This window comes from Plodia interpunctella, chromosome 26, assembly GCF_027563975.2.
Source record: "Plodia interpunctella isolate USDA-ARS_2022_Savannah chromosome 26, ilPloInte3.2, whole genome shotgun sequence".
NCBI classification, from domain to species: Eukaryota; Metazoa; Arthropoda; class Insecta; order Lepidoptera; family Pyralidae; genus Plodia; species Plodia interpunctella.
The window spans coordinates 2,198,564-2,217,492 of record NC_071319.1 but is presented as its reverse complement, the minus strand read 5'-3'; the positions used below and the strand labels follow the sequence as shown (position 1 = coordinate 2,217,492).

Below are 18,929 nucleotides of genomic sequence, written 5' to 3'. Positions count from 1 at the left end.
AAATGATGAGTTCAAAAACTACCCTCAATTACGATTTCCCAGGAGGGCCAATCAAATTCATTAGTGGAATAGATTGGGTAAAAGGGGAGTAAGGGTGTAGGGATGGGAACACAGAATACATGTAACAAAATATAGATATTTCGTTTATCTGTTTTATGTTGGCACGTCACTCGACACCAACACGAATTATTAACCTAAAATATAAAAAAAAATCTTCCTTGCCTGTTCCTATAAAAAAAAATCATTTTATATTAGTGGCTGACCGACGACATATCTGTGCCAAATTTCATCAATAATGGTCCATTCATTTTTGAGTTCATTCTATACAAAAAAATACTTTTTAAATATAATATATCGTTACCTACTACTTACTACACATTATCGCGGAACTCAGACAAATACTTACCGAAAAAAAAATAAGTAAATAAAAACTCTCATTTAGCTCCACACCGTCGTCGAACAGTTTGCCAAACTTTAACAGATTCGGTATACATTGCTGAATTTCCATGGCATGTAAATAAAAGCAAGCATACTAATGTTCGCATTGTTCACCCATTCGCGCCGGTTCTGGATTCGGCGACTGTGTGTAGTTGGAATAAGGCAAAATGCGAACAGAGCCATGTCCCATTGCTCCGTACGTTATAGCTCCGTAGCGCTCCGTTGTTTTCTAAGGATTTGACATTGACATATACAGTATAACAGTATGCGTTGGTTGACTCATCGAAACTTCATATATTTTTTCTGCATTGACCAAGTAGCGCCATCTATTATTGTATCTATACATTGAAAACTCATGTAGCCAAATATGACTAGATGGCACTATTAACGCTTTAGTGACGTGCAATAGAATGAATTTATCGATATCGATGTCTTTATACAAACTATGTGAGAATAATAAAAGATCTATTGCATTTTGACGTCATTTATTCATAAAGACAATTTCAATAAATGAACGCACTAATTACAATAATTTGAGATATGTCTCTTAGATATTAATCATTATGGCAAGTGTTATGTCGTTACTAAAACATTTATTTCAAGTATATTGGTGTTCCTTTTATTATGCCTAATTACTCATTTATTTATTACAGGACATAGCTTAAAATCACAAGATAAAAATATATAACAGAACATTATTTCATTTTAAAAATAATATTTTACCACTTTTTCCTGTCCTTTTTTAATTTGAAATTAAGTAATTGCATATTATGAGATTCTGTTTCAAGATATTACAAGAAACATTTTATAAGATGATAAAACTGTCGCTTTATAAGAAATATGATGTCAGTTACAATATAACAAGTTTCATTTTATCATATAGGGTTACCGTTAATTGTTTTTTGCGAACATAATCGAAAATGTAGTAAATAATAATAAATAATATATATATTAGGACAAATCACACAGATTGAGCTAGCCCCAAAGTAAGTTCTAGACTTGTGTTATGGGATACTAACTCAACGATACTATATTTTATAACAAATACATATATAGATAAACATCCAAGACCCGGGCCAATCAGAAAAAGATAATTTTTCCATCATGACCGATCGATCGAACCTCGGTCTCGGCAAGAACTTTACCACTGCGCCACAGAGGTCGTCAAAAATCAAAATAGGTATACATTTATTGAAAATTGTATATATATTAAAATTATATATATTTAAATGTTTTAAATATATGAGACTGCTAGACAAATGCGAGTTGCAGTTCTTTATGCAGTCAAACACAAGTACATTAGTATAATAATAATGACATAACATCCCCATAATTTCCGTAATTATGTATATAGTTATAATAAGCTACAATACTTTACACTATTGTTATAAGATCAATATTACTGGAAGACAAATTGTATGGCATATAATAATATTAGTACAATATTTTTAAATATAAATGCACCGATATACGTAATGCTACAACACTATTGAGGGAACTATAGGAGTCAATACAAAATATTAGGAAAATAGAATTATATCTCAATTAGTAGAAAATCGTTTCAGAAATATTAGATAGCTTTAAAATTATTTATTTGGCCGTTCACACTAACATTTGTGTCGATAATTAACTATATATGCATTAATTAACGCCCTGAATTTTAATTTTAGACCAGTTTATATTATATAGGTATTCTTTAAAGTTCTATCTAGGTTCGGATAAAATATCGAAACAAATGTTCAAAGTGTAAATGACATAGACGAATTTGAAGATCAAAACGATAGTGCAAATTTGAATTAAATCCGAAAAGTGGCTTACATATAGATGTAGATTATTTACACCAAGAAGAGAGTGCTCAATGTATTATTGTATAAATATATCGAAAAATTCAAGTACATATATATAAAAAAACAAGCCACGATCAGCTTAGAATCACGTATCACTCGGCAAAAACATAAGCTTAACATATGTACAGCAAAAAGCGAGCATTTTAATGGACTATACGACTAACTTAAGCTAAAACTCTAACCTCATACAAATAATATCCAACTTACAATACAACAGTGATCACAAAGTATTACACGTAAAACTTATAGATATGAAAACGATATGTTTAGAGTAAATGACGAGTAATTAGGTATTTAATAAACAAAGAGAAAGCCCCCCTTTATTTGAAACGTTAACAGTTCACACACAACGCACCTTAACTAGCAAAACTTGGTACCTAGTGTCTGATTTAAATAGTAAAATATACAAAGCTCCGTTACATTACATACCCGCAAACTGAGTGAGCGAAGCGAGTGAGCTCCAACCAGAATTAGGTTATGACGAATTTTTTTCTAATTCGCTAATTTCATATGAAACAGTAATAAATGTATTTTAAAATCGCTGGGCTATAAAAAAAATTAAGGTATAGAGATATTGGCATAACTAGTTTTTTCACTTACATGTAATTATAATGTAATTTCTCGTTTGGAGCAATTTCGATAGAGCCATTTACACAATTCTAAATTATTTTCAAAATATATTTTGACATTTATATATTTTTACATAATATTCTTAAACTAAATGAGTAAAATACAAATGCAACCTGTGGGAACAAATATCAAAATTGTTTTTTTTTTTAACAAAAAAAAATGGAATATTTTGTTGGAAGAAAATATATCTTATATTTGATGAGACATTTATAGTCTTTAATATCAAAAATATAAATAATAATAACTGTAATAACACAAATACAATAAAAGACTAGCAAATGCTTGTAAAAATATAAAACCTGTTGAAAATTTATGGAAGTCATAAGAGGTAGATAAAATTTTCTAAAAATAAAGGTAAATTATACACATGTTCTTTATTTCAAACTTTATCTTCGTAAGATGTAAATCTGAAATACATATGACATTCCACAATTACTAAAAATAATAAACTACTCAGTCAAGTCAGAGTTATAGACCTAAAATTAATTAATAGGAATTAATTTGAGATTTAAATAATTGCTTTTAACCTATTTTAATATATACTCAGTAAGTTTTCAAGTAATTAACACTTAAAACATTACAGGAAAATATTAAACTTATACTAATATAATAATTAATAATTATGCAAGCAAGATATTTATCTGCATCATAATAATATACACTAATGCACGCTTTAGACATTGCAAGCTGTAACACCATATACCTACTTACTTTATGAGTTACTCGCACGAATAACCATAACGTCTTTTGTTTTTACTTGCCAATGCGAGCAGCTGTCAGTGTCACTGTCAAATCAGCTGTCAACGTCTAAATCATCCATAAACACTAGTAAAAACCAAGTTTTGCGCACAAGACAACATCAAATTTCAGCCAGTGTCATTAAGACGGCGTTCAATAAAAAATATTTATTGCTTGTACACGTTTATCGTAGTGTCCGCTACATCGCAAACAATCTCAAATAATTTCTCTAATTACAATAATCCATTAAATTATATTATTATCATCTGATATGTATGATAGAAATGTTTAACAGGATACAATAATAATGACAATTGACTTACGCTCGCTATGAAATCATAACTATTTATTAAAATAATAAATCTTACAAAAAAAGCTATATATACGAGTGTTAGCACACTTATGTTAAAACTGTATGTTTTTATCATAGTTATACAAATCCTTTATTATGTACTCTATATTCAAAACCAGCCGCTTTTGTACGATTTATTATAGTATTAATAAAACAAAGAAATAATCAATAAAAATATAGAAAACCCTTCTTTTAATTTAATCTGTAAGCCAATTTTCTTAAACGAGTGAAAATACAAAACACTAGCCTATGGGATATTTGGGGTTATATGGGGATTAAATACATTTTTACATTATATCAACTGTCAACAACGTTATCAAACAATTATTATTTTATTCTGAAGTGCACTATATTTGAAACATTCCAAACAGCACACATATTTCCACGCGCTATTTTTGAGTATACTTTTAACTTTTTCTTACACACTAACGAATGAATTTCATAATGCTTTGTCAATAAGCTTTATTAAACATAGTTTCATTTTAACTCATAGAAAATATTGTGATAAAATCGACAAATCAAGGTACACATGTATTACATATTTCTTTAAAAATCATTTTATTTTGATGAATATTTTTACGACAGAAATATATTTTAGAATTTGTCTGAATATTATGTAGTCAATAATTATCTCAACACTTTCATTATGAGCAAATTTAATATATTTTCTTATATTCATCAGTTTATGCTGAACAACTACTTTTATGAACAACAGTGAAGTATAATGAATATCTATCTAAGTATATCGTATTTATTATCTTGTCAGTTTTTTAAAAATATCGATAAGTTGACTTTCCCAACACTAGCTAAAACCTTCACTTTTTTAATTCACAGATTACAGTATTCTTTTTTGTAAGAGGCAAAATACGTTTGAGTATTAATTAAAATTAATTATATACTATCAGCATAAACTAATGAATATTATATTCACTGTTATAATCTCAGAGCATTTTTCACATCACCATTAACAACAACTTGGTCTACCATTCTATGAAACATGTTGGCAATTTTTTTTTATCATCTCACTAGCATAACTAACGCGTTCTGAATTCTTAAGCCTATTAAAAAAATAATGAGAAAAAATAAAGAAAATCAAAGTTGACATTGATGTTTGGCGCGTGTCTTGATGCGCACATGCGCATAACACTAACGTCAAAATTTGGTTTAGCAACTATGTTTTTACAAAACCAACGGCAAATTCTCTGATCCGCGTTCGCATTCACTAAAATCAACATGCCAGTTAGTTCCTATTTTTGCAATCAATATTTATTATGTTGATTCTAAAATTCAACTATACTAACAGAATATTTTCTTTATTTATTTATTATTTTTCTATCACATCTTTCAAGTTACCCATCCTCATATATTTAAAAAAACGAATGCTTCAAACATAATTTTGTAAAATATCTGGAAAACAAAAGCATAGTAAAATAGAAAAAATATAATTGAGGCCATCCTTTAAAAACAGAACCCATAAAATCAATAACCGCAAAAAAAGAAATAAAAAAAAACAAGTGGCCGGCAAAAATTTGAATTCAGAACGTCCTTATCCCGCTCACTCCATGGTGTCGTACTGAACCTTTTTCACCTTCAAATAACGCCAGATGGCGTAGCCCACTAGAGTGCCGGCCGTGGCGATCGCCAGTGCCGCGCCGACCGCCACCGGAGCAGCTTCGGAGCGCGAGCGCGCGGAGTCGCTACAATGCCAGGGCGGACCGAATTCGCCGTCGCGTTTGTACATGAAGGCCTGCAGTCTCATCTGGCGGAGATATAGCTTAGCACGGTGGCTGGTTGCGGGGCTGTAAGGTTTTGTTTTGCTTAGTTCTTGCTAAAAGCAAATCTGCCAGCATTAATAATACGATTAATAATGCTGGCAGCTGTCATACAAAATACAATATGAAACACGAAACGATGAAAGAAGAATTTTTTGGTTGTTATGTGTGTGTCTGTAGTTTTTTGAATAAACTTATTTCTATTCTATTCTATACTACATCTGTAATAATTTTTCCAAAAGTTAAAACCACTCATTTAGTTTCTAATATAGGTTGTTGTGATGTATGTGACTACAGTTATATACTCCTATTCACAGACGTTATATATTCTCGGCAAGGTTATATGTGCCTCCTCTGCAAGTACATCACATCCAGAATTGCTGATATTGCACCGCACGACCTAACCATAGCCATTCCTTATAGTCATAGTCACTGCGCTTTGGCACATGCCTTTACACCACAGCGTATCTCCGTCAACTGAGCACGACTCAGTGTTATGGTTACTTTTATAAGCGCAATGGAGAGGGTGACATGTCACTTTGACACTGACATATAGACTAATGCACTTCTATACTCACGTAGCGTCTTGTTCAGATAACTCCACAATCGTCTCCTCAGGACAATGGAAGGACTTCCCAACTGGCGTCGGGAACAGGAGCACTCTAGGATCAGTGCTGAGACTAACTCTGCGCCCCTGCTTCGCCGCGTGCTCCAGGATGCGAGCGCTCGAGTTGTAACTCAACTTCATGCTGTCAACGTACCAGCGTTCGCCACCTGGTGTCTGTAAAACGTGGGAATATGAAAGAAAATACTCTCACGTTCATACTTGCGAATTTACTTTGGGGATGTGAAGCGAAACGAAGAAAAGTGTTCAGTATTAATGTGATTGTCAGCCTGCCTGACGTCCACCCTTTTTAGGAATGATATTAGTGAATCTCAATAGAACGGCAATTTTTTTACCGTTTCGATATCGCTATCTATGTATGCTCTGATTCTTGGGCGGAGTTTCTTGGACCAAAATCCCTGTGTTGCCGTTGTCAAAACTACAAATTTATCACAAGTATTTTTAAAATCCGGAGCGGGTTTTAACTGCGTTCCAGCTGAAGCTGCGAAGCAGTTAAAGTTTAGTTCCATGACGAACACGGGAGCATAACCATCATACTGCACAAGTTGTAGAAGTATTATAAAATTAACTAATTACACATATTATATTAACGGGATTTAGCACACCAACGCAACTTCACACCACAAATACTCCAGTCTGGCTGCGACCACGGCGACTACAAGATCATTGAAACGTCAGCAACATTAAATAAAAAATGGTTCGAGCTAAGTCCCTTTAATCTGATTTATGTAGTTCTGTGTTCAAAGCGCGAAAATTTAAAACACAATTTATACCTTAGCAAAAGACCACTCAAGCGCAAAGTCCTTGAAGGTGAGCACCAGCGTCTCCGCGTCTCCCTCCTTGCAGACACCGCTGACCACAGCGTTGTTGGGAACGAAGGTGTTTGCATCCTGGAACAGATTTTTTTACACACAAAATTATATTTAAACGAAAAACTGCCTGAAAATTCTTATAAATATACTAAAGAAGGCCCCCAGGCAAGGAATCCATCACACAGGCAGAATTCTCGCGCTGAATTGCTGAATTGCGCGCTGGAAACTCGCTGAGAAAGCTATCCGAGCGAGGGTCACCTGTTACCTCCCTCAGCCGTTTGCTGAGCTCTCTGTACAACCCCCGTGCGCCTCTGGCACAACCTAAATCCGCAAACTCGCATTGGTCGCCGAGAGACAACTATATTTTTGGATCTTTAAGCGTTCGCGGATATCTGTATTGAACACATGAGTATAGATAATCTCACTTAACTAAAAGGCACAAATTGTACCTGTGATCACAGACATTTGTCTGCGGCTATGGGTTAGTTGTGCCTTTTCTATTTCGTGTCCATCGGTTAGTGTTTAGTGAACCGTTAAGTGTTGTCCGTTTAAATAAATCAATATATTAAGACAAATCATGCAGAGCTGAGCTAGCCCCAAAGTAAGTTCTAGACTTGTGTTATGGGATACTAACTCAACGATACTATATTTTATAACAAATACATATATAGATAAACATCCAAGACCCGGGCCAATCAGTAAAAGATCATTTTCCATCATGACCCGACCGGGGATCGAACCCGGGACCTCTCGGTTCAGAGGCAAGCACTTTACCATTTCGCCACCGAGGTCGTCGTTTATTTTAAAAAATCTAAAGGCTAGAAGAGCTAGCGTAGCCAAATGTGAACAGATACAATTTTCATTCCTATTTACAAATCGACAGATTGGGACGTTGCACGGAGCACACAATGAGAAAAAAGACATAAAAGTACCTAGTGTTGTTAAAACCCACCAAACTGCTTTAGGCCCACGAGGTGGGTTATGACCTATGCCCCTCATCCATCCATAAGGTAGGCCAGTACCCCAGCAGTGACATTTAAATGCCTGATGATGAGGTAGCCTATACTCACAGCCCGCTCGTTAAGCTTGGTGACGTAGGAGATGTCGAGTAATGCGTCCACTGTGAGAAGTATACAGGTTTCCCCCGAGACCTGCAATCTGTATGTGGCTGTCATCAGAATCCGTTCTGTTGCTGGTTCCTGGAATACACAGATTATTAATGATTTTTATTCGTTTAGCTTCAGCATTAAGTGGAAGATTTCATCCTTATATAACAGTATAATTAACGTCAGAGTAAGTAAAACAAAGTCCACTCCCGCGTCTGTCTGTTCACGATTAACTCCAAAAATACTGCACAGATTTCTGGTGATGATGTGATTGCGGACATTCCACCAATAGATAGAATAGATGGTGTGACTGCTGAGGAATGTTTAGATATATGACTTGTGTTATGGGATACAAACTCAACGATACTATATTTTATAACAAATACATATATAGATAAACATCCAAGAACCGGGCCAATCAGAAAAATATCATTTTCAATCATGACCCGACGGGGGTTCGAACCCGGGACCTCTCGGTTCAGAGGCAAGCACTTTACCACTTCGCCACCGAGGTCGTCAATAAATTTATTCATAACATACTAATATACATCACAGGAAATGAACAAAATGTTAATATTACAAAGGTACATTAAATATGCTACAAAGGGTACCACTCAGCTTGTGCCGTGACGAAGAGACGTGACGCTGATTTTCAGTGATACCAAACAAGATGGCGCTACCAGAAAAGAGTTTGCAGATAAGTCCGCGTAACATATACATACAATTATATTATCAAAATAACAATGTCAAGATGGATGAACATTTTTAATGACTGTGAGGAAAATACAACAAAAATATAACAACTTTAAAATATGAAAGATAAAATAAATAAAAATAATCTATTTGAGTATTATCACAGTGCAGCACGGCTATGTAACTGATTGAGCATTCAATAAAAACAATTTAAGATTTGACTTATTTAAAGACAGACAGACAGATTTGAAGTTTCTAATTGAAGGGTAATTATTATGAGGTTCTTGTGTACATACATTGATAAATAAATAAATATTCCTGCTGTTCTATGCCATAACACAAGCCTCTGATCGAGTAATAAAGCTAAGTGTGCTCGGATCCCTATCTAGACCGCTCGACCGCGCGAGCCGCGAGTGAATAGCAATGTCGTGCCGCGTTGTTCAGTTTTCTGCTGCAAAACGCATTCAGTGATATCAATCCCAAAATGGTGGTGTCATTACACGTTTGAGTCAATTATTATAATATTTATATTTTACAACATTTATTATTTAAGGTATAACATTTATAAATTAAGTAGGAAGTAAAGCCATCTGATAAATCCGTTGGGTTTACTTTCGAACTGTCGTCGTGTTCCAGAGTGCTGTTCGATCGAATAGGTTAACGGGAGTTCCTCCCGTATTACAACGACAATCTGCTCTTATTCAAGATGACCTTAATAAGTTAACAACTACGAGCGAGAGGTTGGCCCATAAACTTCAGTAGATAAGAAAAGCCATCTCGTATATCAAGATTCTCGTATTTAAATAATTTTTGAGTTAATTTTTGAGCTAAAAGTTGCTGTCCACCGCATTCCCAAAAGGTGTTGACGTCAGGCCGGTCATCAAATCAGAGCGAAAGCTCTAAAATTTAAAGATTTAGTATTTACGCAGACTTCAGGCGCCACAGCCGTGAATGCAAACGGGGACGCAAAGATGCGAGATTAACGTTTTTGTTCGTAAACCAATACGGTCACCATATAGAACGATATACCTACCTACCTAATAAGTATTTTTCGTTCTTGGGGTACGAAGAATCCAGTGGTACTATCACAGGTACGGTACCAGGGGCTCGATTCTCATGCAATCGAAGTCCATTTCGCCTATTTTCCCCAATTTTTTTAGAAGGTTTAACACGGTTTCTTGACTTACGAAATATCACGCATCATTCGATCGATTTTTCCCATTGTAAATTTGCTGAAAACCTTTTTAAATAAAATTGAGAAAATTGATAATTTGAACTATGATTGCGTGAGAATCGCGTTGGTAATATTCGCCGCATCGCAATTGATCTCGATCATTCAGCATTATTTTTCGGAATAAACGCTCCGGTATCGCGTATAAGTAAAACACATAATTGGAGCAAAACTGAATCGTAACCAGCTCCACAATACCGCAGACCAGTTCGCCGTACTTGACGGATTCGGCATACATTGCCGGAGTTTCACTGCTTGTAAATAAAAGCCCTCATAAAAACTAAGCAATGTTTATGCATCAGTCCGAGTTCGGCGATAGTGTGGAGCAGATTGGAGATCAAATTGCTATGCAGCTGAAGTTAATAGAAGGAATGATAAGTTCTTACCGTTGAAACTCCTGGTGCAACGGTAGTTTTGCTATATTTAGTGACCCTAGGCCTCCGCGTTGACGCTCCATCCAATTGCAAACCGCCAACCGAACACACCACCAACACTATAACAAGCAACATCTGTCATTGAAACTGGGTTTTGAACATGAGCACACCTCGTGTTCCACTAGGATCCCATTTCATAGCGGATCGAAGTCTGGGTACGGATCTAGACAATGGATCTTTGAATGCTCGCTTTTCAAGCGTAAAAACATTCTGGCTTTTTTTCATCTGCATTCATGGTCTATTTTCGGATGTTACGCCGATTTTATCACCGCAATGTAGTCTTAATGTCTACATGTAACATCTGTGACCAAATCACGTTTGAGACTAAACGCATCTAGCATATAGTGCAGTTAATAGTTAAACGAATGATTTGAATAGAGCTGGGAAGATATTTTCATCGATATAGGTCGAAATTATAGATAGATAAAAATAAACACATCTATTAGCTTTGAATTGGGTCAAAGACTTTTTCACGCCATATCACTACATAGTATAAAACAAAGTCGCTTCCCGCTGTCTCGTCTCAATGTATGCTGAGGTCTTTAAAACAACGCAACGGATTTTAATGCGGATTGTTTAAATAGACTATCTATTTATTCCTGAGGTGTTTTTTGAAGGAAGCCGGACTTGGCCGCTAATTCTAATTTTGATATTAATTAAAGCTAAAAACTATAGCATTTCCGAACGACCACTGCTAAGAAATTCTCGATTTTTATGTTTCTCTTTATTTTTTGGCTGTGATTTTGCAACGCGACAAATCTGTGATCATTATCTTATTTCAGTGTACTACGTTCGATTACGATTAATGACGATGCATATGGCAATGAATCAATTTCAAGCAATACATTTTTCAGCCATCAAGCAATTTAGTATAATAATATTTTTTTCTATCGATAAATCTTTGAGGAGCCTCAGCCCATCACTAAGATGTTTTTGAATGGAAAATTATACATACAACAACAACGGCCCAATACAGTCTGACAAAAATAACTGGCACGTGGTAAAAAAGCGAACTAAAGTTGCAGCTATTAGATTACATATTTAGAACGTAAGTGGCGCCCCCATTTAACCGTTTAATCGTCGTTGTCCGTGCAGTATGTTTGTGTTTATGGTCATGTCATTGTTAACCCTCTATCAATAAAATATGTGTTGTAAATGAAGATAGAAATACGGAGGATATTTTGCTATAAACTAATTCCGGCTATATTTCCAGTCGTCCGGTGACTGGGACCACAATAACTCAGACTGCGGTCCCAGTTAGTACAGGACCAATATTTCAATATTAAATCTATATTAAGTCACCCGATATTTTGTTTGCGATTGTATGTACATCCAGGCACAAAACGCTTATGATTTTTACGAATAAATTATAAATGTTATTAATTCCTGTGGTCGTTATGTCTTTTATATAGTACTAGCTGCGGTCCGAGACTTCGCTCCCGTGAGATTGGAGGATAAAAAGCAACCTATTTGTTAATCCAGGTTATATTCTTTCCGTATTCTGTTCGTGTAAATCCAAATTTCATAACAATCCGTTAAATAGATTTTGGTTGAAAGAGTAAATTAATTTTGTACATGTAAATGAAGTTTTTGTACAATCGACATACAGGAATATGGCCCAACTTTTTTATGAATATCAATAAATATTATATAATCTGTGATTTTATCTAGTAACAAAGGGTTTCCTTATTCCGTTCCTGTATCTCGCTCCCTCATGAGTTTATGTGTATCCTACCCTCGCGTTCCGTAACACGCAGTAAAAACACGAATTATACCCTTGGGATTTAAGCACCGACGTGAAGTTGAAGATTAGAATAACAAGCTAAAAACACACTGAGGTAAACACACTTTTTCCCTGGTAAAGTTAATCAGTGTGCATGGCATATGATAAATAACTTATTTTCGAACCCAAGATTCATATATATCCATATCATAATATCACTGACAACAATTAATGACCTTAGAGACTCAAACTCAAGAAAATTGGCGGGTATTTCAACTTTCCCGGTATTGCCATGTGCGGTTTTATTACGACGCCGCGCAAATCCGCTTCACAAATTGGCGGTTTAACGCCTTGGGTGATGAAAATGTTTGTTGATTGTCCTATTTCTCAACCGGATTAATTTTGTACTCAATAAAAAATATTTTACGTTTGTCTGAAATGTTTCGGATAAATTGTCTATAAAGTTTTAACGACGAGTGATTTATGTAAAGATCACTAAAGGTCAACCTAAAAACAACTGAAAATATTTCCGTCTACAAAATAAAGGTACAGAAATTGAATATTATATCCTGTAATTCTAGAAATTCTTACAACCGATACTCTTTCTCTCTCTCTCTCTCTCTCATTTGAGCGTTTTCCCAGTTTCTTCCGCAGCTGTTGAGCCACGGAGCTCAGGATCAGGCTTTCCTGCGTTTTCGTCTCTACCTCGCACGATCGTCGGCATCCTTAATTGTCAGACCATTGGCACGAATATCATCGTTCAAGCCAACACACGTAAACATAAAATTTGTTTACGTGTGTACCTATACTATAAAATTTGTTTTCTTTTTTCATACTATTTTCAATTTAGTTTATTCTAAGGTAAGTTAACAATATTTTCATTTAGATTTTGTAATGAGTATTATATTTTGACAATAAACGATATTTCGTTAATTCTATCTTATTCTAATTTAAAAAAAATAATAATAATTAGCTACCTAAATATCTATGCTCAAATGTAGTATAGAAAGTTTGTTACAATGTAAGTATGTTTATATTTGCAAGAGTTATGCACGGAAATAACTAAAATTTACGTAAAAAAATACCAGTGTAACGGCGGCCTTAGTCAAGTTTAATGCAAATTGTACTTGTACATAATTTTAATAACCTAAAAAGCTTGTATCAACAATAGAAGAACGTAATAAAAGATAATAAGAACTGTAGAAACATCAAATTGCAGAGATAAGTTCTGTAATTTGCCAAAAAAATATTACAATTTGCAAAGTGCTCAATATATTATGTCTAGACATAAAAACGGACCATCTGGCATTTCTCTCGTCAAGCTCCTCGCATTTATATCGTCTAAAATAAGTGTAGAATTAAGAATAACTGGCTGAATAGAAACATTTTTCTTGGCAAAACTAAACGATAAAAAAAGTAAAAAAAACTACAGAGTTACAAGCATATGAAATTTCCCCAACTTTTTGGTGAATAAATTCATTACAGTGTTCTATATTCAATTTAAAATTAATGACAAATATTCTGATTTGTAAGAATGTCGATTATTAATAATAAATTCCGTTGTGGTCTTCACGTTATTCTTAGGTTTTTAAGTGACTAAATTTTTTGTGAATTTCTTTGCATAAGCATCTTTCACACAAACTTCCACTCCCCATTATAGTCATAATAGACAGACATACTTTCGTATTTATAATACTAGCTGCGCCCAGGGGCTTCGCTCCAGTGGGAATTTCGGGACGAAAAGTACCCTATATGGCTAATTAATACTCTAACCGTGTACCAAATTTCATAAAGATCCTCACAAACTTTTGCAATTATAAAATTAGCATAGATTAAAATAAAACGGTGACGTAAAAATGACATCGCAGCCGATAAATATCTATTCCTGCCAGGTCAGACTATTTTGCTTACTAATCGATAGTGCCTATTCATTCATGTCTTACAGGAGGCCCGTCGCGTGATTAGTCATAAAATTTCGACGAAATATATAGCGTGCGTCTAGTCTTTTACTCCAATGTTTAATATTACTTAACTATTAAGTGTTCCGTACAAAAAAAATTAAAACAAAAAAGGGAAATGTTCTCCGTCGTGCCGTCCGTCTGTCACAGTCAATTTGCTCCGAATCTATCTATCAAATACATTAGGAAAATTAAAAAAGTTTTGTAAACCTTATTGTGTCAATATCAAAAGGGCTCCTTATCAGATATATTAAATATTGAAGACTGCTTATATGTTAACCACTGTCGTGCTATCTCACATGGGATGATACAGCAGTGATTAAATATTATTTTGTATTGTATTTGTTTTAAAATAGGTAACTAACAATAGGTTAAGGCGAATGTGATGTGAAAACTAACAAAAATGGACAAAAGTCTTTATTCAGTCAATTATTATTATTGTTTTGTTATTATTGTAAAATAAACAGTTTCGATAATATTCATGATCATTTGGGTACGGAACCCTAAAAAAGGGTGTGTAATGCCGTAGCTGTGACGCACATTCGGAGCTGTGACGCCCAGGGTACGAGTAAAAAATCAACCATTAAATTTGGAATTAAATATAAATACATCTCCCTCAAACATACATATAATATAAAACAAAGTCGCTTGCCGCTGTCTGTCCTTATGTATGTTCAACGGATTTTAATGCTGGTTTATCAAATAGATAGTGTGATTCCTGAGGAAGTTTTATGTGTATAATTTATTATAGTTTCCCCGAGCGAAGCCGGGACGGGCCGCCAGTTAATAATAACATTTGCAAATTCTATCATCGTCAATGTCTTCTCAACGGCCGGTTATAAATATTTATGCGCAATTTGTTTCAGCAACCAAGAGCTCCACGCCAAAATCAAGCCACAATCACCCTTATAAGCGTAGGTATAAAATGTACATTCACCGTCACATCAATGAATTAAACATAAAAGCGCTTCTTACAGCTTATCATGGTTTAGTGGAATCAATACTTTTAGATATGGAATAATTTTTTGGGTTCAATTCGACGGGTAAGGATATAGCTTTTAAAATGCAAAAACGCTGTGTTCGCGCAATGTTTAGACTCCAAAGCACTGATAGTTGTCAGCCGTTTTTTAAAGAACACAAAATTCTTACACTTCCGTCACTTTACAGACTTGAGGTAGCAACATTTGTGAAAACCAATGCTCATTTATTCCCTCGTCTAGCTGATGTTGTATTGAGGAATCATCGAGATATCTATCGATTATGCATGCACCCATCAAAAACTGCTTTACTCGGTAATAGCATAGTATGTATGGCACCGAAAATTTACAACAAAATTTTAAATCAATATAAAAGCTTAAATTTAAATCTATTTAAAAACACCTCAAGTCTTTATTAACTGATAAATGTTATTATACTTTAAATGATTTCTTTAATGATAGACTCGGATAGAATTTAGGGCTAGTATACATTATAATTCTTTTTTTTTGTTATTTGTAGTGGATAGCATGCTCCTCTTTATTTATTTATATTTGCATATCTATATTCGGTAAAACATGTAGGTTTAATTATATTTATTTTGCAATCAATTTGTATATTTGTACTCATGTTTTTGGCAAATAAATGTTTTCTTTCTTTCTTTCTATCAACCTTGCAAATTCATTTCAAAATTAATTCACATGAAGGTTATGATCGAAAAATTCTCTTTTACTGACCTTGGAGTTTGCTCCAAGGTACTACACGGTATTACAGGGTTACTGGTATCTAACGCTGGTATTCTTCCAAAGGCGCATAAAGTACATAGAGACTAACATCTTTTGTTCTACGACTTTTGTCTAAACGTAATATATACAAACATTTTCCTTTTTTTTCCAGTTTTAATGTCGTTTCTATAAAACGTCAACTCTATGTTCGATTCCGCTACATAACGCTACTGACTGTCTCGTGTTGCTTGGCTATTAGACACAGTTAAGATGTGTAGAATAGAATCGCAAATTAGATTGTTTTTTTTTATATGAAAAATGTCGTAGAAAAAAAGTAGCTTGTTTTGATGTGCCCAAGTAGTCTTTAGGAGGTTTTGCGTTTGATACAGTAACCCTAGTACCTATATAATGTGCATTGTGAAAACCCGCCGCTGCCGTGTAGTTACTAGGTACCACATAAATATCAACGAAATCCAAAAAATCGTCCATTCATCACTCCCACACATCCAATATCCATCATTTTTATAATGTTAGTATATTTATAGTCTAGAATATAAGTTATATTAATACTATTAGAAAAATGAAAGAAACAATAACGGTAAGCCCTTCTGGCACGATAGGGAACTAACTGTTTAAATGAGTTTCTTTCGTCATTCCTTCTCGGCAGTGGTCGTTCCGAGAAATTACTATAGAGTACAAAATTTGACGTGAAAATGTGCCTTGAAAGTCTGATATTTTAAATGATTCGATTTGATTAGAAATAAATCGATATAAACCCATAGCAACAGCGAATACCTGTCAAAATACAATAGCCATTAACGAATAAGTATAATTTACCATGATTAATAATAATCGTAAAACTGGTATTGCGATTACAATACAATACAATGCTCCAACGGTAATGGGTTTTTAATTCACTTTAACAATTATATTTTACCACGCGATGATTCTCATAATATTACATCGCATTCATTATGTTAATCTAGAATAATCTGTACAATAAAGAATAATCTTTAAGAATTTCAATTTTCTGTTATCGACGCCCCGAAAACAAAAGAAATAATGTAAACGTCAAAAAAAAAATACGAAAATTTCGATAAATTTTCGATAAATGTCCCGAGTAACACAGACGAGCCAAGTCATCAAATTTCGACAATGTGGAAATGTTTAAAATAAACAATGTTTTTTATATTTGCTGAATGAATGATGAACAAATGGAAATACTCACGTAAACACAGAAGTCTCGCCATCACCAACGCCGTATTGTCCAACATTGTCAAGAAATTCTTTTGTACTGATATACGGTAAACCATTTTGCGAACTCCTTAGTTACAGCGAATCGTCACACAGTATCTTTACAACATTTACCATTTAAACTTTGAAAATGTATGCAATTTGACGTAAATTACCGATGGATTTGTGTAAAATTTGTTAACATCTAGCCTTTTGGAGCGAGAGTTGTGGAATGTCTTTATTTTTACTTTTTATACTAAGCGTTGGGAACAAATTGCGGACATCTTGTGTGACGTCATCGGGAGATCAATTCTTTCGCGCATGCTCAAAGTTTTGCCTTGGCCCATATCGTAGAGCGACGCTTCTGTGCCATACAACCTTCGTTAAAATGGCATGTTTTTTCATGAATGAACACTTTTCCTCATTCATTTGTTATTTTTGGATCACTCAACATAATTGAGGTCTTGTAATGCAATAGGATAGATTACAAGTTCAGAAAATTGTAAAAAAAGAAGTATGATCCAGATAAAATAGATATATTTGAGATAATTGTGATATCATGGACTGGAAAAATGCCGCTGGATCATTAAAGAACATTCAAAGTTTGTAGGAAAGTCAATTAAAAAAAAAAACCTACAATAAACTCAAACATCATAAAAAATATTAGGTAGTTATAATAATCAAATAATAACTTAAATACTTATATTTATTGTGTCGATTTTTTAAAATAAATATATGTGATTCCTGGGAAACTTAGCTTGAGGATTTAGGTTACATGTTCTAACATGTAACTACAATGTTAATGTCTACATTAAAATCAAGAGATTTGTCATGATTGAATTAGTGTAAAACGTTACCTCCCGATAAGCAAATTTGATTAAAAACATCATGTCGTCATCATCAGCAAGAGCTCTGCACCAGCGAGCCACTACATAAGTATTTGGCAAAAATCTTACCGCTAGATTTGTCGGGTAAGTATGTTATTCTAAAAGCCTGATTAATAAAACTATTAAGGACAAAATATGCTATTAAGTGAAGTCCCATTCTGATTCATCAATCAAAATGACAACGTAATTATATGTTCAAATGTGTCAATTAATATGTCAACAAGTAGCCCGTATACCGGCTTCGTTCGCGATAAACCTACATAAATTATACACCTAACAGGAATCATCCTTTCCTTTTACAGGAATCACGCTATCTATCTATCGATAAAAACGTTGTGAATACCGTATAAAAACCCGTTCGGTAGTTTATGAAATTTAATTTAAAACTGTACCTATACAGTTTAATATTAGCGCTGCCAAATACTTTTTGTCGGCTACATAGTCGCCGAACTCGGACAGATGACAATGGGAATGCACGAACATTAGTTTGTATGAAAGCTTTTATATGTAAGTATATTCTAGCTTTTGCACGCGGCTTCGCCCACGGGAACAGTTGATGAATGTTTCCGGAATGAAAAGTACCTTATATCCTTCTCCATACTTCAAAGTACACATATGCAAAATTTCAAGAAGATTGCTTGAGTGGATAAAGCGTGAAGAGGTAACAAGCAAATAAAATAAACAAACTTACATTCGACTTTATAACATTAGCTAGGATTAAAACTTATAATATTAGTTATAGATTAGGAT

At 34.1% G+C, this 18,929-nt stretch overlaps 1 protein-coding gene across 1 annotated transcript; it reads right to left on the bottom strand.

Annotated features, from left to right (window-relative positions):
• Positions 1–2,869: 2,869 nt before the first annotated feature.
• Positions 2,870–17,587, bottom strand: LOC128681174 (uncharacterized protein). The gene is made up of 6 exons (XM_053764887.2): positions 17,288–17,587; positions 10,631–10,737; positions 8,285–8,413; positions 7,176–7,292; positions 6,356–6,558; positions 2,870–5,804 (listed from the first exon to the last, which is right to left on the bottom strand). Exons 1-6 carry the CDS (start codon positions 17,370–17,372, stop codon positions 5,561–5,563), a joined length of 885 nt encoding a protein of 294 aa, XP_053620862.1. The 5' UTR covers positions 17,373–17,587; the 3' UTR covers positions 2,870–5,560.
• Positions 17,588–18,929: the final 1,342 nt, after the last annotated feature.

Bases quoted from the DNA above. Each gene is read 5' to 3' on its own strand.
- LOC128681174 (XM_053764887.2), bottom strand. From the start codon at position 17,372: ATGGTTTACCGTATATCAGTACAAAAGAATTTCTTGACAATGTTGGAC. The intron at 8,414-10,630 runs GTAAGAACTTAT...TGTGTATTCCAG, and splicing joins TTGCACCAGGAGTTTCAACG to GAACCAGCAACAGAACGGAT. The intron at 7,293-8,284 runs GTGAGTATAGGC...AATCTGTTCCAG, and splicing joins CCAAGCTTAACGAGCGGGCT to GATGCAAACACCTTCGTTCC.